This window comes from Gallinula chloropus, assembly GCF_964237585.1.
Source record: "Gallinula chloropus genome assembly, chromosome: 4".
Lineage (NCBI taxonomy): Eukaryota > Metazoa > Chordata > Aves > Gruiformes > Rallidae > Gallinula > Gallinula chloropus.
In genome coordinates, this window is record NC_140088.1 from 26,584,834 (window position 1) to 26,605,770 (window position 20,937).

The 20,937-nt window shown below is 39.2% G+C and overlaps 1 protein-coding gene across 1 annotated transcript in view; it reads right to left on the reverse strand.

Annotated features, from left to right (window-relative positions):
* PDE3B (phosphodiesterase 3B) overlaps window positions 1–20,604 on the reverse strand; it is an 87,955-nt gene extending 67,351 nt beyond the window's left edge. The window contains exon 1 of the mRNA XM_084264034.1: window positions 19,472–20,604. Coding sequence (XP_084120160.1) covers window positions 19,472–20,491 — 1,020 coding nt within the window. The 5' untranslated portion in view covers window positions 20,492–20,604. The remainder of the gene's footprint in view (window positions 1–19,471) is intronic.
* Between the last annotated feature and the right edge of the window lie 333 nt (window positions 20,605–20,937).

A 20,937-nucleotide genomic window follows, 5' to 3' on the forward strand; every position in this document is an offset into this window, starting at 1 on the left:
GAATGATCTCTCCCTGTCCTTATCTCCACTCAGGAGTCTTTCATTATATCTTCTCTCCCTGTCCAGCTGAGGATGGATCAGCTTTTGGGGGCACTTGGCCTGCCACTAGGGTCAACCCACCACATAGCTTTACTCCACTATCATATTAAACTACTATACTTAGTCCTGTAGATGGAAGCATGATGGACTGATGAGAGTCCAATATTCATAAGGTGACTCACAAAGGCATTGTCACAGTTTTATAATGTTTTAATTTTACTTCACTCTGAAAATAGCAAAGAATTTTTGTATAAACACAACACCAAACCACTTTTAAATGAATGCCAAATACTCAGATATTAGGAAGAATCCAATTCATGTGTGTCCTTTCTCAGTTCATTCTGTTCTCACATACAAATGTAGTATGATTCTGACTGTTACTATACAAAGAACCCTCTGTCCCATTTACTGTACAAGTCTTAGATATCTAAATCGCACATTTCCATTGAAGGTCTTTGTGAAAAACTTTGTGTATAATGTTATGTCACAAGTATGATACCACAATTGCTAATACCTTACATTTTAAGTACTTGTTTGCCACATTTCAACTATTTGATGTTGAAGCATTCTGTTCTTTTTATTTCAACTAGACAAAGGCAGAATATACAGTTCACTCAAGACAGAAAAAGCACAGAGGCTTTTGGGTGTGAGGGGATGCTATTCTGATGGATCTACTGGGAAGGTCTAACACATCTATTCTTTATACTGCAGTGCCATTAATTCTCTTAAATCAGCACCACTCGTCATTGCCACAACAAATCATTGCTGACAGAAGCAGTCCTGCCCTCCCTCAGCTGCACATTCCCATCCCTGTGTCACTCCCTCTCTTATGCAGCAATAGCATTGATGCAGACATGTGGCAAGGAACTACAAAAAGAACTGATGACTTTAACATGGATTAGTTCCCCGATTTAGTTCGCTGTGTAGTCTCATGAATGCTTGTGTCAGCACAAAGGGGCATGGTGCCAGGACAGGAATGAGCAGACAGTGCTTGGGAAGAACCACCGCTTTCAGTGGAAGCACCATAAGGTATGCAGGGAATTGAAACATTTGATTGTTCAGATGAGAAAGGATATGTCCTTTATATATCTTCATACATAAAAGAAACCACCACACCAAAAAACCCCACACCTTTTTTGCAACTACATAAGAATTAATCTAAACTGGACATAGATCTTCACATCAAAAAATTATAATGTTCACACCCCAGAAGTCAAAATTCTAAACAAGACCTTGATTTTAATTGTACCCCCTAGCCAGCAAAAGCTGCTACTGCACCACACATTTTAGTTAGTTCTGCTGCTGGTATTATCAGCAAAAAAGAAAAGAAACCAAACCAAGCAGAAAAAAAAAACCCAAACCAAAAACCAACCCCAAAGTGTGAAGGAACAATAAGGAATGCGGGGGGCAGGGGGAGCGTACGTCTATAATAGAAGATATCAGAGACAAATACAAGAGTAAATACAAGAGTTTAAGAGTTAAAAAAAAAACCAACCCCAAACCAAACAAAAAAAATATACAGCGAGGGAGATACAGAAAAGCCACTGATACCATTATAACCATTATATCACTTGACTTTAAACACTACTGAAGTCCTGACCTCCAACATGCATCTTAGCAAAGACATTTCCTCTAAATAGCTACAGTACACAGAGGACAACATTTTTAGTCCGAAATATTTATGATATTATTATCCCAGAAGAAAACAATAGTGGGATACGAAGATGAGAAAAATCCCCTGTAGCCATCACCTAAGGCAATGAAAAAGAGAAACAAGTTCTCCATTCTACAAGGTTTTAAGGAACTGTTATATAGTATTGATTTATTAAAGACTCAAATTCTATGTGGATTCTAAACACATTGAGAGGAAGCCTGACACTGAAAAAAACTGGAAACAAGTTACTTAGACAATCAATAGTGAAAAATCCCAGAATCGTGGAATGGTTTGGGTTAGAAGGGACCTTCAAGATCTAGTTCCACCTCTCCCTAAAATGTAGTCATTTTAGCTACCTCCCTAAAGAAATTAATAGGCAGTCAGATTCCACATGTTTTCATGTAATTTTCTATAAAATACCTCAGAGCTTAAGAGCTGCAAAGAACATTTCCCCGATTTATTTTCCTCAGTAAAAGTAACACTCAGAAGATGATGGAAGAGAACTTAAACCCTTTTCTTTCTCATAGCACACACCTATCTGGTTCTAAAAGTTACAGAACATTCAGTATTAGACAAACTGACTTACAAAGTGAGGAGTTTACAACAAGTATAAACTAAATGTTTCCCTAAGAACCATATAAAACTTCACTGACTTTGCTGAAAAAAATGCAATCCCTTACTTTAGTGCCTAAAAGATCAAATAGCTAAGTGTGGTGGTTCAGCCTCTAACAGTGGCTGAGCACCACACACCTCTCACTGCCAGAGAAGAGACAGTTTGGGCCTCTGTGGGTTGGGATAAGGACAGTTTACTTACAAAAATCACCATAAAAGGGGAACAATAACAGCCCACAGCAAGTTTCACTTACACCCAATGATAACACAGAGTACCTTATTGACCAGATGATATCACAATGTACTGCATGGCACAAGGACCAACCTGAGCCCCAGCTGCATTCAGAGAACCCTGGAGGCACCCAGGAGCACCCCTCCCCAATAGCCCCTTTTATGGAGGAGTGATGTCAGGTGGTGTCAGAACAGCCTGAGCTGACTCAGCTCACCTGTGCTGGCTGCTTGGGGAGGTTAACTCTGGCCTGACCAGAACCAGGACACCAAGTAGTATCTTACTAAGCTGTTTGAAACACACGTGTATACCAAAGAGTCTGTCTGAGAACATGACATTCAGGAAAACAAGTTGATGTTGTCAGCTCATAAAAGCACTTTGAAAATAGCTAACAAATGACTGAATGAAGATTAAATTCAGATAATTAAACAATATTAAAAGTTATGCAGAAAAATTTAGTATGTGTATGTAACTCCCATCTCCCTCATTGAAGACAAGACTTAAAGGGCTAAAATACTAAATAAGAGTAAACCAAAATATTCAGTATGTTCAACGTATAGTATCACTTACAATTGTTACACTAAATAAATGGCAAAGTTACTGGATTCATGGAACCCAGTGGTGATCTGATTATACCATAACCTCCATTTCACTGGAATTGACATGATAAAGAAAATTAAGGACAAAACTTGCAATTCAAAATTGAGATTTGCAGATCTTGCTTTGTTAACAGCTATATTAGCTGTTCATTGACCATACAGATTCAAATCCCAGTACTCATTGACTCTGATGGTAAAGCTGCATAACTTGCAATGGATCTAATATGAATACATACCACAAAGCACACACCAAGCAGTGGCCACATCTAAGAACACGTTAGTGAGGTTGGACAAGTCAAACAATTTTGAAACAGCAACAAAAACAGTTGCTGTTCCTTTCAAATAGCATCACAGTGCTTTAGTCAGCTCCACTCACACAATTTTATCTTATTTAAATAAAATACAAATATCCCAGGCCATGTAGACAGTGATCACTGGTTGAAACCCCAGTGACCAGCTGACACTGGCTTACAGTGCGAAAAATGCCCTAAAAATATGGGCATCAGATGGGGGAAGGAAGAGGAAGGGAAGAGTTGCATTTGGAGGTTTGTTTTTTGGAAGGGTGTTTTTTGGGGGGGGCAGGGGGGTGGTATTTATGGAGGGGGGTTGTTATGGAGATTTGGATGGTTGGGGTCATCCCTGCCCAAGAGCTTTGCATATAGACTCCAGATGGCTCTAAGTGATACTCTGTCAAAGTTATGCTTTGAAGAAGGAAGAAAATGTAGGGGGGGGGGTTATAGAAGAATTCTTCCCATATATTTTGAAAATACTGATATTCTAACACTTAAAATACTCTAACGTTTTAAGCTTCACACAAACATGGTAGTGTGGTCTGTTTTAACCGCAACATTTTAACAAGTTTAGTCATTAACTATGTACTATAATACTAGATTATTAAAGTTTGTGTGCTTGCCCCTGTAGCCAAAAAAAAAAAAAAAAAGTAAAAACACAGTGACAAACACTCTTGGTTTAACCTGTTGTTTATTGCATGATTTTTCCCTAAACACCTCTCCCCCCAAAACCTAGTCCTAGCTATCTGTAAGGCAATACCCATACTAACAACATACATCAATATTAAATCAGTTGCTGTGAATTTGTTTACAGTTTTAAAGTGAAATGCAGAAGACATGATGATTTTCTGAAATAAAACACACGCTGCTTTCAACACTGGTTTATATTAGTGGCTGGGTAACTACTGGAAGTAACTAAATTTTAATCAACACAAGAAAAAAGTATTTAGAAAAATAATCCCTTGCTTTAGAGATTAAACCTCAGGAACATGAATTTTGAATGCTATGTTTTAATATATAACACACAAAAATATTTCAGTATAATTTCTAGAAAAGGTGGTGATACCCGACACACTGGTGAAACCTGCATAGTGCTTAATCTTGATAACGAGGGAAGATCACTTTCATACAAATCACAAAAAATTGATTGTACAGCCTTACAGAATTAAGCTCAACTACAGTGTTCTTTGGAGAAGTAGGCAGGAGAGTTTAATAATTGTTCAATTTATCCAAAGTAGCACTTCGAAAATTCTCATGAGTGCTACAGCCACAGCCCCGACTGAACAGTTTGCGATGAAGCCAGTCTTCTCCTTTGTAACAGTCAAGTTTAGCTTGCAACACCATCAAAAAAATAAAAGAACTGTAGGCTAATTGCTCGCAAGTATGACGCAAGCGGTTTCCTAGGTAACAGCCCAAGTTGCTGAAGTGCCTGATCCAGCATTTCCTCATCTGTTTGCACTCACACCAGCAGTCTGACAATGTAGTCACTGCATCCTGTTTCACTCAGCAGCCAGCGGAACACACTGAGCTTAACCCTTGACTAACACTTTTACAGTTAACCTATCGCACCTATAAGTTGACTTTTACAGCAATGTTTTCTGTCTGCATTTTTAATTCTTACACTTTTGCAGTAGCTGTCTACACTCCATTTTCTTTTGTAATTGAAAAGGAAAACCTGACAAAGAAAATATAACTTGAAGTTAAAAGGTATGTTATGTATTTATTATTTGCATCAGCACTGCTGAAAGCTTCTATGAGAAATCAAGTTTTAAAAAATTAGTTCCCTGCAAACTTTATAAAAAATATCACATTATCTGTATCTCTCATTTTAACTTTATAGTTTTAGATTTTTTCTGGTTTTATACTATATCCAAAGAAAACTAGATACAAACATCAATAGGATCCCTCAAACTACTTCTTTTTCAAGTAGATGTGTATTCCTACATAAATTTGAAGCATATTTGAAAAACTGTATCACCAAAGAGTTACTGTACGGACCAAAAAAAGGACACGTTTTGATCTTTAAAAAACTAAAAATGTAGAGAGCATGTATCTCATCAGGGAACTGCAGATTCTAGAGCAAATAAAAACACTATAATTCTCCACTTTTTTTTTTTGGGTGCAATATATTGTCAGAAAGGCGCCTTTTTTTTTTATTAATGTGTTTCGGGTTTTTGTTTAAGCAGGAATTTGGTAATTTCAGGACATGAATAAATATGAAACAAATGATTTCCAGCACAGAGCTTTTATGTGCTGACATCAGTGTTTATCTAGTGTAAAACATTACTGTTTTTCAGTACTATGGGTTAGTTGTGGCACACAAAGCAAGCAAAAAGGTGAGATAAAATTCTTTTTTTTTTTTGTTAAAAGTTATGGGAAATGCTTCAACAAGGTAAAATGCACATTAAATTTACTGCTCAACAAAAATCTCCCACTTTACTGACTGATCTACCTAGTGCAACTTTAAGTGGGAAATCCCCTAAAGCATTCTGAAATAAACAGATGTCAGCCAGCCAGAACAACCTGTCACAGCAGCTTCCTGACCGCTAAAGAGAACTAGGTATCGAAAACATGAAGGTGCAAGGAGGAGGACACATTAGGGGCTTTTCACTGTTTTGTTTTTTTTTTCACAAAAGCTTATTCACTCAGGAGGCCAGGTTCATATCAAGTTAGAACTGCTCTAAAAGGAGATCTAAAATAGTAATGACTTTCCAGTAACTGGAAGTCTCATTCTTTCAAATAAACCACGTTTCTTGGGAGGCCTTTTCACTCAAATGTAGGATCCTAATTTATCTGTATTCCAAATGTCAAAATATGAACTGGTACACCAAAAAGCCCAGGGGTACAGACAAACGACCAGCCTGAAATAAAACTCTGAAGAACAGTATGCAGGTATGCACTGGCAACTACACTTAAGATAGAAAGTAAGAAACAAGAAACCTACCATGTTTACAACAATGCACTGGCTTTGTCAGCAATTAACTATTTGTTAGCATCATTTTCTCTAAATGTGGTTGTTTCTGTCAGCAGGCTTTTCTACTCTATTACTATTGTTTTCCTCTGCATCACTCCTTAGCTACTCCCCAAACACCTGCATTCCTCTTCATTCTGATGTTGCAGTGCCCACATACTAAGTAGGAAGGTAGAAGAAAAAAAAAACGGAATGTTTTCTTCACCAACAGACAACAGCCCCCAATTGAATGGAAAGCTAACTCAGAAAACAAAAACAAAAACAAAACAAACCACAAAGGAAGCGGTGTGGTTTTAATTATGGAAATGCCAGAAAGCAATCAAGAAGTGTCAAGGATGAAGAGGCAAGGATAGAAAGAAAACCTGTGATGACACAAGGTATGTTTAAGAACCCAAATATCCCTGTAGGGGTGGGAAGCAAACTGGCACAAGCAACTGAGCCTATTACTGCAGGGTTATGCTGGGATACCAAAGATTCCCACACCAACTCTATTCAACAACGGATCAGGGAACCCTGAGAAAAATCAAGAGCAATGTGACAACTTCAGGTAACAGCACTCAAGGTTCAAACAGGCTCTCCAAAACTTAAACATAAAATGGTTGCTGAGTCCATCTTGGGTAAAATGAGCTTTTAGATGCTTGGATTAGAGCCAAGTAGAGGAACATTCACATACAAGGTCTGTCAGAGAGCACAAAAAAATATATCTAAATAAGAACATAGGCACCAAATTACATTAATATTTCAGTTATGCAATTAATATGTAACAAGACCATGTTGTATAGAAGGTTAGCCTCTGCAATGCTTGGAAGTCTATCCAAATGTTAACAATTTAGTACTTGTGCCATACTCAGAATCTGCCATATAACAATCCACCAACTACAGAATCCATCATGATACAGTTTTTCTCCATCTCTGTCTCCTGCTGCACTTTGGCTGGGGCATGAGAAGAAAAATACAGCTCTGCCCATCAAGCTAGAGAACCTCCCAAATGACGCTCATGACAAGACAGATGCAGGGAACTCACTGTTCTTTGTGACTCTGGCTTTTCTTGGCTTACCCCTCTTCCTGAAATCTGCAGGGGTACCACTGCAGAACAGCTCAAGAAGTGAAGCAGAGCTGATGGGAAGAAAGAGACAGACCTGGGACACAGCTGGGAATCTGAGACATGCTGAGCCAAAGTATTACTCAGAAACTGGAAATAAAGTACAAAATTTCCTTAAAAACAAAACAAAAATCCATTCTGTTTAGTCCAGAAGTCTGAACTTCCATTAAGTCCAGATAAAACTGCCTGCCCTGTGGAGGCAAATAAAGCTCAAGACATCAGGGCAGAAGAGTATTCACCTGCTCCTACTTGACCCTGTAACAACCCAAGCTGTAATCTGACTGAAACACCTCAATTAAATTTGTATATGAACACCAGTATTATAAAGATCAGGCTTTCTTACAGCTCTCAAACATTGCAGGAAGGTATGTTGACAAATACGTTAATACTTTCCCTCCAGTGTGAATGGAGGAGAAGTGAAGGGACTAAGATGTTCAACATTTATTTCTTGGGGCACAGTTCATTCCCTATGAGCGTTAGTCAGCCAACTACTCTTGCTACAACTATGGCACTTGAGCCAATTCTGCTATTTCTCCCTCTTCACTTGCTTACAAAAGGAGTTAGGCACGATGTAAACAAGATGGTTAAAGGTTTAGTCTTCTTAAAAATCAATAGAGAGATATAAAACAACAAAGAAACAAAACCTAGAAAACCTCTGTCTCCTCTATCCAGGAAATAAACAGAGGATTGTTTTCAGCTTTGAAACTACCAAAGACACACAGATTCCCCCTGCACAGCAAAGAACAAGTTTGTAACTACAAAAGCTGACGTATTAAGGGCTCGGATCTTACAAAAAAAAAAAAAAAAAAAAAGCAGTTATGCTTACTGAGAATGAACCAGGTGAAAAAGCACCTTGCATCTAACTTGCAGAGCTAAAAGAACGAAAAAACAGAGAACTTTACAATATTGTACAGTATCAAGGTACAGGATAAGGTCTGCAGAAGTATGTAAAAAATAAACGCACACAACTTTTCAAATTCAGTCTATGTATCATCGTTGAATAACAGAAATTGCATGGTACTCAAGGAAGAGATTCTAGAAATATTTTAATGTTTTAAATGTAAATAAGTAATTACTCCATTTTATAAGTTATATGTTAACAAATATTCCTCACATTTTTCTTTAAACAATAACTTGATTGCTACATTTTTAAAGTAGTAAAATATTTTCATTCAGAACATTTATGTCTTTGCTGAAAGATACTTGTAATTTTGGACCAAATTCTGTTCATGATATGTAACATGCTGAAAGAAAAAGAACACACTGGTAGGAAGAGGTGTAAAATTAAGCATCACTGAGGACAGGGCAAGAGAAAAATGACCTTTCAAAAAAGACAAGACAAGCAAGCAAGCAATTTACTATTGAAATACATTAGTCTCCTGGGAAATTATTTTTCTTGTACTTTCAAGGCACAACTAATTAAAAATAAAAATGTGCCTTCTAAAAGCACACCAATCCTGCCCATCATCATGCAAATGAAAGGAATATAGCTTTACGAATGTGTTCATTTAAGAATGTTAACACTGGCTACTAGAGAGCTAAAGTTATAAATTACATTAAACCCTGTGAATTTTTAAACTGGTAAGGACTATAATCTCAATTCTTAACCACTGTAAAACACATGTTGTTTTCCACTTGAAAGCTTTAACAGCTCTCCTGACTCCAGGGAGCTTCCTACTATAATAAATGTTAAGGCAAGTACCTAACTCATACAAGAGTCTCATACATGAAAAATTACATGAGACCAACTATATACCTTTACAAGTCCATTATTAAAGCTGTATTGACTTTTGCAGTTAATCCTGAAGTGGTATGTCTTTCTTAAATGAAATACAGCTTGAACCTTTTCTAAAGTTGTCATATACTTTCCTGAACAAGGTATCAATTTTATATGTATGGATACAACATCAGTTTCTAAATGAATCTGTCCTAAAATTTTATCCTTAATAATTTTAATAACAAGTTATGGACATTTCACAGATTTTACTTGCTTTGAAGATTGTTTGAAGCTTAGGGTCCTTTAATTAGCTTTGATTTTAACTCTTCATTTAAAAAATAGTTAACCCTCACACACAGACTGAAGTACTGTTTTCTTCAGAAGATTCTACAGGTGTGTCTGATACAATGGTCACTGTCTCAGAGGGTTTGAAAACAGGACCCCTTTAAAGTGACAATAGCCAGCAACTGCCTCTGCTCATCTACTCTGTTTTTTTTTTATTTTCATCTTGAATTTACAAAAATAATTACTCGCAAATCTATTATTTTTCAAACATATTTTAAAATTCTTTGTCACCTAAGAAACAGACTGTCAGTTATGACAAATAAATTAATTAAAAGCAATGACAAAAAAGACTGGTCATTAAAACAAAAGCTGTTCCAAACCCTTCTTTCTTAATAAAACTTTTTCAAGAGGAAAGTCCAAATAGAAGGAAAAAATAGATTTTCATTATTACCATGGGATGGAAACATTCTGTTATGGCAAACAAAAAGCAGCAAGAAACCCCAATACAAATTGTAATGAGTGCTTTTCTAGAAGTACATAAAAATAAGTAGTAACCAATACTTTCAAATGTGCTTTGCCAGAAGAGTACAAAGCTGCTATTTACATCATAGCAATCACTCATTTTAACTTCAGACATACTTTGTTTCTTTAACCATTGGAAAGATCCTACATAACATTCATCAGCTTTTTACTATTAAAAAAACCAGAAGACTAGAAGATGCCTAGCTAAACATTTGTATGCATAATCAATCTGAATTCTCTTCTTGCAAGATTCATTTGAAATTTGCTTTGCAAGCATGCTTCAGTGGTCCCAAAATGGATACTATGCTGCCCCAGAACCAGTTAGTGGAAGAAAGAACAGAAAGAGGACAGATACAGGGTGGACAATACCCGCTTGCTTGTGTTTTCTAGACAAGATGAAATACTGCTCTATCCTATACTCACATTATGAAGAGCCAAGCCCCTGTCATCATTAATGCACTTATTTCCCCCAGTCTGCAAGCAGCAATACATGGTAGGCACATCTGTGTTTCAGCCCACTTTTGTATGGACAATTTGAATGGACAGAGTATAACCCAAATGAACATCCATCCTTCCCTGAGCACCGTCAAGCCTCCTTCTTGCAGATTCAGCTAGTCAAGAGGAAAAGGGTGCTAGTGTGCCTTTACTTCTTCCAGTCGGGGCCAATGCCCTCAGGGCAGTGCCAGAACAGATGGCATTGCACAGGCACAGCAAGATCTAAACTTTTTCAGTCTGCTTAACACATCTTCAGGTTTCAACACAAATTTCCCTCCACACACACTACCCACACATAGGACCAAAACTGCTTGTATCTACAAAAAGGCAACTCAAATTAACTGAAATTTATTTTTAATTACATAATGAGGATAATTCTAAGAGAGCAGGAATGCACAGGATAATACGGAATTACAAGAGCAGGTATCAGAGAGCCTGTGAGTGCATTTAACACATTGCAGTGACTAGGTGGCAAACCAAATGAAATAAACACTAGTATGGACATCCATCTTGATTAAGACAATAATCAATTAAGACCTCTCAAATGCATGGCTTTCTTTTTCAAGTCACATTTAGTTTCATTATGTTATGACACTGAATTTTACTAACTAATAATGATGCTCAATAGTTACCAAGATAAATTCCCACCTCAGAGGAAGTTCACTAATTGTCTGTTGGTATCTATACCTTCTAAAGCTACAAGCCCAGCTAAAAGGCCATCCGCTTCTGTAAATGTTCCTTGGCCACCAGGTGTATCTCACACAAAAGATTATCAGATATCTGAGGATTAGTCTTTATCAGTCATCAAATGTTGAAAAACAGTAGGTGTATCAGCAATTTGTGTGAAAGAATAGGAGCCATTCTGGAGAGATAAAAGTACCAGAAAAACTCACTGATGACTGTTTTTAAAAACTCTGTGCTTCTTATTAGTGACTTCGAGTACTGAGAAATTTAGAATCCCTTTAAGAGAATCTAACAGACAGAAGGAACAAAACCACATTCCTGAAGTGGCAAATAGGTATCACACCACAATGCCTAGGAAGAAAAAAAGAAAAGTTAAAAACCCCCAAAACCCAGAAATTAAGTTCTGATTTAATCTGAAATATTAAACTAACTCTAAACAAAATAGAAAGACCCTAAGTACAAATAAATACAGGCCTTTAATTTTGGATCACATTAGAATCATGTTAAAGAAGCAGTGAGCCTAGTATGAGAACACCTTATTTAGCCCTTAATATAACTCTTGTTCTGTTAAAAAGGTTTAATCTAATTAAAAAGAAAACATAACATAACCAAAAATGAAGGTTAAGACACAATCTAATACGATAGGGCCTATGCAGGGAGCCATGGTTAAGCTGTTATTTCAATAAACTTTCTCTCTGCAGGCTTGAAGTTACACACACTTTCAGAAGAGTTTATTTCATATTACAAAATTTCCTGATAAACCTGTACTGACAATAGATATAAGCAGGCAGGTGCAACACAGGCTTGCTCTATCACCATCTCACAGCCATACAATTCTTCTGGGGCAGGGGAGCAGCACTGGCTCTTTGGCACATACTGAAAGTACTCACCCCAAATTAAGCCCCCACATATATTTCTCACTTTCTATTACCAGCATGGATATAGCTAAAACAATGTACTTAAATTACTAAATCATATGAGAAGGCCTGAAATGTTCCTCATAAAAGAGGGAAGATCTCTCAAAAACAAATCCAAAGCACTCAAATACAGCTTCAGATGATACATTTTCCATGGTATCTTGAACAGTTTAAAAATAGTAAATTATGTAGGAAGAAAGATCACTTCAACATTCCATAAAATAAACTTTTATTTATCAAATTAATAACAAATGGATCATTTGCTGCAAACCAGCTTTTTACTTAGTGAAGGTATTTGGGGTTGCTGACAAATCAGCACTGCATAACAAAACTTGTCAGGAATACCATTCAATTAGTCATTTCATTGGAAATATGTCAGCTTTTTCCACACCTCCTGTACAAAGTGAAGTTCGCACTGGTAATCATGAAAGTTTAGCACAGCAGCACTGGTTTTCACAAATACTGAACTATCAAATGAAGGGATAAAAACACACCCAACCCCTGGATACCTGTGCCCTATTCTGTCCCTCTCCTGGTAAATACACACTTGTCTCCAAGGAACATGCTACATGTGAAATTTACTCCTGGTCACCAGCTGCCTGCATTAATATTAATTACATCCTTTCCCAGAGCTGTATGATACATTTTCAAGCACAAAACTGTTCTGGAAGCTATAATTTTATTTCAGCAGCCATTTCTTGTTAGGTTGTCTCTTAGTTCCTTGAACATTTAATTTTGTCACAGTCACCAGTAAGGCCATTCATTGAACTGGTCTTTGTTACGGCCAGATCTTTCCAATCTGGTTCTGTCACACATCCCCATCCCAAATACCATCATATGTCAGTTTACTTGCTACCCTAAGAACTCTAATTTATTAGTATCTGTGGTTCCTGCCCATTTGGAAGGTTCTAGTACTTCTACATGATCACTTAAGTTACTGATTCTTTTTTTTACTTCACTAATGTTTGCTCATATATTACAGTCTGCCCTGGCCAATCAAAGCCCTCACATTTACCTTAAATTTTTATTCCAACTATTGAGTTGTAGAAAAATCCCTTTTTTTCCATTAAAATCTATTATTTCGTATCATTTCCATCATTCCATTGTTTTCACCCACTAAAAAATTCATGTTGAAATTCAGTGTTTCCTTTCGTTCTCCTTCATTCTCATATTAAATTTCTTTCAGCACTCTCCACGTAGTTTTATCCTGGAAAAAAAATCAGTGAGATTCCAACAAAATATTCAATGGCTATAGCCTTCCATGGTCTGCCCTCCCTTCTCATTTGGCAGGCAGAAGTTTTTCACCTGTTTTCCTCCAGAAGTTTGTTGCACCAGTGATAGAAGAGACTACATCTTCCAGTTTTCCTGCCCACAGATCCTTATCTTTGAACTAAAGTACAAGATTTATTTTTTCCATCTTCAGCAACTAGTTTCTGAGCACCAGTCCTGATAGTTAAGAGTTGACTTGGTTCAGTGATTTGTTTGAATTATGGTAAGGCTGCATGAATTTTTCATTTTTAGATATCAGAAATATAGGAGGAAAATTTTATATATTTTTTTTTTAATCTTTCTTATCAAGTGTCAGATGAGAGCCAAACTTTAACAGAATTCCCACACACCAGTTCTGGTATTCACTCATGGCAAGAGATACTCTCAGGTGGAATCTTAGAGTTCAGCTCACACTGCAGACTTGCTTTGTGTTGGGACATATTTCACAGGATGTCTTCACTGCCTACTCACCTTTTTTTCCATGAGCCTTGGTGGATTTTTATCTCTGAAACTTTTAAGGTCATAGTATTCAATTAGTTCAGTTGGCCAAGTTCAACTATTCAGACAGTATTGTCAGGCACATACATGCACACATAAACATTGTGTCAAAAGTTGTCATTTCCTCAGGAAAAGTATATCTGACTCCTAGTAGCTCTCTTCCCTTTCATATTTAACCTTACAGAATAGATTGTTCACAAACTGCAGTGTGGAGGCTGTCCTCTTTATCATTCTAGAGTCTCTTCTGGGAACCTCTGTTCCTCACTGCTACAGTTTTCTTTCATGAGTTTAAAATGTCTTTCTAGTCAAAGCTGGAAATTAGTATTTTATCCAGTTTATTCCATTAGTTTACTTTGACACAATCACATGTGTTTTTTTAATTTCTCCTCCTACTAGTTTCCTCCATTTCTTTCCTACTGGCACTCTGGTTATTCTTGTAATATGCCACCCTCACCTTCCTCCAAATTTCTTCAGCAGTTGACTTTGACCTCCTTCCTTCCTCCTTTTCCAGGAAACCACACCTGCAGAAACAATCAAACCCCTTTGCTACACGGACTAATTACAGACACGTTTCCCTGCTTTTAGCATACCTTTTCTGTCCAGAACACGAATTGCCACCAAGTTTTGGTTGCCTAAAAGACAGCTTAAGGTAAATTTAGCTAACAGAGTTCTTAACTGCACTCAATCTCCCTAATAGCATTCTTTGTCATCTTCTATGAGCCACCATAGTATCCCGATGGTCAGTTTAATGGTCAAACTCAGGAGGTCTCTACAAGTCTTTATGGGTAGAGACCATGCTCAAATCATCCCTTCTTTGTGGTATAATACTTCAAGAATATAACTTCAGGATGGGGGGCAGGGCAGGGAGGAAGAAGAGGAAAGAAAGAGGAGAAAAAAAAAAAGGATGCAAGTCCTACCAAGAGTCTTCTCATCTCACATTTCATCTAATGCAAAATATTTTGTCATGCTTAGAAAGAAGCAGACAACATAATCCTGCTCATCCAAAATATGGTTACAAATACAGTTTTCCATGACTGTTGCTTTCATCCCTCCCTTCATATTCCCTGATATCTAATCCCTCTCTTCATATTACCCCCCACATGCAGTCACATTTAACTGAAATTGATTGCATTCACAACTCAACACACCCACATTTCTACCCTGATTTTCCATGTAAGACAAACAATAGAAACCCATGAGATACGAAGATTCTGTTAGCGACAGAAACAAATTTTGACGTGCTGGTACTTGTGGTAATCATGGGGAGAAGTTAAAATTTCAAAGAGCTATTTTGTCAAATATATAACAACAAGAGTTACATTTTACGTTATTGGCTGCAATCAACAGGTAAAGGCTCAGGTGTTTCAAGGCTGCAAACAGTACCTGAATTTAACAAGTTGAAGACACTGTAAAATACACATTAACAGATAGCTTCTGCACTAGAAAGTTTATACCCTGAATACTTAAGGACAAAGTATAATTTGCTTCATAAATATGTAACACAGAGAGATATAAACTGTTTAAATGAATATGGAATTTTGAGTTACATAAGTATTTTAGACTCTTGAAATCAAGCCCTGACCTTCTTAAGGTAATTCATCAAAGGTATACGACAGTGAATAGAAACATGGGAGAGGTGGTGGTCAATCCAACAACCCAGCCACACGACAAATCTTCCTATTATTAGCAAAGTGCAATACAAAAGCAGTTTCTATCAATGAAATATCCTGGCCTTCCTAGGTGTTTGAACCTAGTCAGGTAACTAGGAAAGGTAGTTTCCTAGTTTACACTATTTGCAGATTGTTTTGGACACACATCTTGTATATTTAATTAGGAAGGACTAATCTTTACTCAAGGAAAAATAAGAACTTTAGAAGCCACATATTCTTTCTGGATCCAGAAATGTTCCTATGTACGAGTTTCTACACAAAATTATTTGCTCTCATATACATGTTCACCATCATATTAAAGACATAAAATGTTTTACTACTATATTTTTCATGACGGAGTGTTTACAAGACCTGCAAAACTGACAAGCACCTTATGGATTCCTAAATCTGATTCGGCTTTCATGCAATAAATAAATTAAAAAAAAAAAATTTAAAAAGTGCTACATATGCAACAGTCAATTAAGATAATCCCTTTTATACCAGTAGGGGTAGGTACAGTTAACAGATTAGCATCTGATTAATACATGCAATCAAAACATCACCTACACAAAATTTCTAATACCAATCCATAGTCATACGGATAATGAGCAATTCCTCTCTAAGTCCAAGACAAATATTGCAGTAAGAATACAAAAAGTCTGTTTACTGCTAAAATCATACTAACTTTTGTTAGCAGAAGTGTTGATACAGTAGAGTTCAGAAAAGACACCACATTTGTACATTTTCACCTTAATTTTACACACAGAATTAATATGGCTATTTATATATATTTTGATAATAGCTTTTAAGTATACTCACATAAAAATTAAAAGATATATTCTGAATAGACTCTCTCCTCCTACCTCAAATTACATTGTTAACCATATGTAATGCAGAAAAGCCACACACAGCATGAATTTGTAGATTTTGGTGGCTATAGTAAGCACAAACTCTCATAAAAAGGTAAGAATTACAGTAATTAATTTTATTAACCTTCCAGCATTATAGTTGCCATACATGTTCATGTACAGAAAGCAACAATCTAAATATTTTTCATAAGGATTGTTCAAATTAGAAAGCAATTACAAAGTTGTACTTGCAGGGCCTCTTTCCACTTCTACCCCAGAAAACAGTGTTAGCTCCATCCAACTCCACTGTGCACGCACTACTACTTGCACATACCTGTTCCCCCCTCCACCTTCCTTGCATACAAACCCCAAAGAATTGTTTACTTGAGCTTCCTAATGAAAAAAAATAATACTAAACAAAAAAACACAACAGTCAATATCATTATTTTATGTATTTAACTAGACAGGCATAATTTCAGATCAAGAAGTAACTGAAAACTTCAGGTTAATATTAGTATTCCTTACTTTCCTCAAAGAGTAACTAAAATCTACACAGAGGAACATTTTTCACAATGAGAACAAATCAGTCACTGGAGTAATATCTACCCAGGGAAGTGGTGGATTCAACACTGAACACTTAAAATTCATCTGGAAATGGTGCTGCGCCATCTTCTCTAGACCATGCTTTTGCCAAGAAAGGTTGGACCAGGTGATCCTTGAGGTCCCTTCCTTTCCAACCTAGTGTTCTACGATTCCACATAGCTGCCTCTTGTTCTTGTGTGCCCCTGCTTGCAAAGACTCATACAAACCCCTACATGCAAGAAGTTCTTCGCAGTCATATAGAATACATCTAACAGAATCACAAGAGCAACTTAGCTTTTATTCATCAGAGTTCTTCTGTCCTGGTGTACCTGCAGCACTTTCCTTGTGCTCCACTGCTCTTCCTAACACGCTCATTAAACTCACTCTTAAAATATTAGCATTGGAAAAGAATCATTGTAATATTTTATAAAGACCTGCAAAACATGCAATCAATCCTTATAGGAAATTCACACAATAAATGTTCTCTGAAAAGCATTCAGTGCATACATTCCCTTCTGTTTCAAGGAAGGAATATAAAAACCTTGTAGCGTTTAATCGAATAAAGCTACACATTACGGGCTTACTTCTCTTCTCCCCCAAAAAAACAACTGACGTTTTATTTGCTCTGCAATGTCTGATCTCTCTCCAAGTCAGACAGGAGATCAGAGGATTTAACCTGTGTTATCCGTACAAAAATCACATGTAAAATACTGCAGGGAACATAGATCTAGGAGTCCCATTTAAACTGCACTTAATAAAGCACAAGTATTTATTGTAAAGCATAATACACTATTAGAAAAATAAAGAACTTCAGATCTCTCTGTTGTTTCTGTTCACTTTTAGTGATAACAAAGATATCAAATTCTGGAAGTCTACCAGACAGTTACATTTTATTATGAACACCTATGATTTAAGTACTGCCAATAAATTCTAAGTATTTAGTTATGGTTGACATTTATGATGTTACTTAAAGAATAATAAATGCCTTAACTTGAAATATGCTATGCCTTTAGGAAGTGAGCTGACTATCAAAGGAAGCATTTAGTAACTTGCATAAGAACAAATATCTCCTATCCTCTAGGAAGGTTAATGAAACCACATTTTCTGAGGTTTTTGTGCTGCACACAAACGTAACCGGAGAACTTTTACTATCCAGAAGGGAACAGAGAAAGCAAATTATTATACAATATGCCCTACATATCTTAAATGCTAATACAATATTTTAACGTTTCTTTCATAGTATACGTTAGATAACGTGAAATTTATTGAATGGGTTATTTGTGAAGCCTGTTACAGCGTACTTGCATTTTAACCTTTCATGCAAAACCAACTACCACTGTATTATTCTATTGTGCAAGTGCAGGGAAAGAAACGCTCGGAAACTACAGCACCGTTTGAGATTCACCTCGTATTTCCTCAGCCCTGTTTTCTCGCTCAATCACAAGAACCGCATTACAGAATAGATGTCAAAGCAAAATTAAAGTTTCAATTAGTATCCATGAATTTCAGCCGCAACAGTAGTAGATGAGGGATTCTGTAGCAGCAATCGCTTCCCAGAAACTGTTCGGCTGTGCGTTATTAAATACACTCCCCTTTATCTTCCCCACTATAACGGGCTGATAATTCACTTGCAGCAGCCTCGGGCCAGTTCCACCGGCAACACAACTCGATGTTCCTGCTGTTCACGTGCAAGTTCCCAAATAAAAACAAACTCCTACACACATGGGAGGGGGGTGGGGGTTGCGCTACAGAAAACAAGACTCATTGAAAAGTTTTCCGGGAGGTAGAAACTAACAGAGTTCCATTCAAGAAAACTGAGCGTTTCGGGCACCCCTCCAGACTCTACTGAACAGCCAGCCCTCTCTTCGGTAAAAAGAAGGGGTTTTTTTTAAGTCACATCAACCCAAACCTAATGTTAACGTACGTAGAGGGAGGAAGAGAGGGGTAGAAACAAGAGACAGTAATCTGCAAGGAAGGACAGCTACCACTCGAACACCACCAACATTTGATAAATAATATCCCTCAAAATCTGATATTTATTTAGCACTTGGCAATGATTTGGCGATAGACAGCGGGAAGAACCAGAAGTGCTGAGCAGCTAGAAAGCTGTTTGACTCAAAGTCAAACAGAAACGAAGGAGGTGGGGGGTTTTGGAAAAGAAGCACTCAAAGTAACAAGGTAGCTGATAGCTGAAGATGCTTGATTTGGAATTTTGTTTTAATCAGTAAGACTATTTTTTAATATTTAAGATCGCATGAAAAGCAAGCGAGCCTTCTGTCTTACAATAAATACATTATTATGATTTTAGCTTCCATGCAATCCTATCTATAAAGGATTGTATCGATTCTGCAGAACCGAGTTCAGAAACACGCGAAGAGACTAGCATTCTCCTCCATTCCTCTAACAGAAGTTTGACAGCAGACATCCAGTACAGACATACACAACAGTTAGGAAGAGCGAGTGGCGCTCACTCTTCAGAAAGTTTATCCCTCCAGTTTCTGAAACCTACCTGCTCTCTGGAAATGCAAGGCAACGAGGGTCTCCTAAACATTTTGCAGCTGCCATGGTAGCTGGCCGGAGTTTCCCCTAAGGATACGCAGCTAGATCTCCTCCTGGGTTTGATCACAGGCACTTTTTCCTCCACGCTGGAAAACCGTGGGTGGTGATGATGCTGGTGGTGCGCTTCTCGGCTGTGAGCCGAGAAGATGCCGCGCTCCCCACCACAGAGTGCCAGAAGGCAGCCTGCCACCCCGACCGAGCCGGCCAGCAGCGGTCTGAGGGCTGGGGGGAACGAGTGAAGGCTGGTGAGCGACACGAGCCACACCAAGCTGGAGAAGACCAAGACGAGGAGACTCCGGAGCAACTTCAAGGGGCTCTGCAGCAGAGTCAGCGCAGCCACCGAGACCAGCACTGTCAGGAGCCTGCCTAGGACCATCTGCGGCTCGGCCGCAGGCTGGGGATCCTCTTCGTGCCCCTCCGCGGGCAACAACCACTGCAGCGCCACGAAGTCCCCCGAGTAGCAGCACACGGGAAGCGCCAGCAGCCACCAGCGGGTCGTGCCGCCGCCGTGCTCCCCGCGCCTGCCGCCGGCCAGGTAGCAGGTGAGGAAGAAGAAGGCACAGGCGATGCTGAAGAGGGGGCTGAGGCAGCGGGACAGGCACAGCAAGGCGTGCAGCGGCCGGGGGCTCCGCCAGCTGCTCCCGTCCTGCTGGTCCCCTGCGCTGCCCCGGCCGTGAACGGCCAGGAGCGAGAGGACAACGGTGGCCAGGGCGCCCAAGCTGAGCAGAGCCCGGCTGGAGGAGGTGGCGGCGGCAGGGAACAACAGCAGAGAGAGGAAGCTCTTCGGAGGGTCCTGCCTCAGGGGGGTCGCGCAGCTCTTCACGTAGCCGTTCCGCAGGCTCTCCGGACCGCCGCCGCTGGGTAGCGCCAGGGGAGCAGCCGCCCCGCCGCCGTCCGGCTGCTGGTAGTGCTGCGGGGGTTTGCTGGGTCCGTGGTGGGAGGCGGCCGCGGCTTCTCTCTCTTCCCTCATGGTGGTCGAGGACGCGGGAGAGGCGCGGGTCGCGCTAGCTCCGGCCCGGCCGCGCCTCCCTCATCTCCTCAGGAGAAGGGCGCCGGGCTGAGCCGCCGCTTCTCCCCCGCGGCCAGCGGCGTCCGCAGCATGGTGGGTGAAGACGGGAAAAGAGAGAAAAGGTAAAAGTCTCGGTCGCCCGTTCGCTTTCCCGGAGCGGATCCAGCGGCGGGGACTCGCTGTCGCCTCCCAGCGCTCACCAGCGACGGCGGCCGCCGGCGGCGGCGGCGAAGCCCCGGCGGGGGTGGGAGCGCGGCGAGGAACAGCCGGCGGCCCGCCCGCTTTCCCTCCCGCTGCACACGGCGCGCGCGGAAGCTCCTGCGGCGGCACGCGCCCCGGGAGCGGTTGCGCGCTAACTGCCACGCGCTAACGGCCGCACGGTAGCGGGGGGCGGGGGAGGAGGCGCG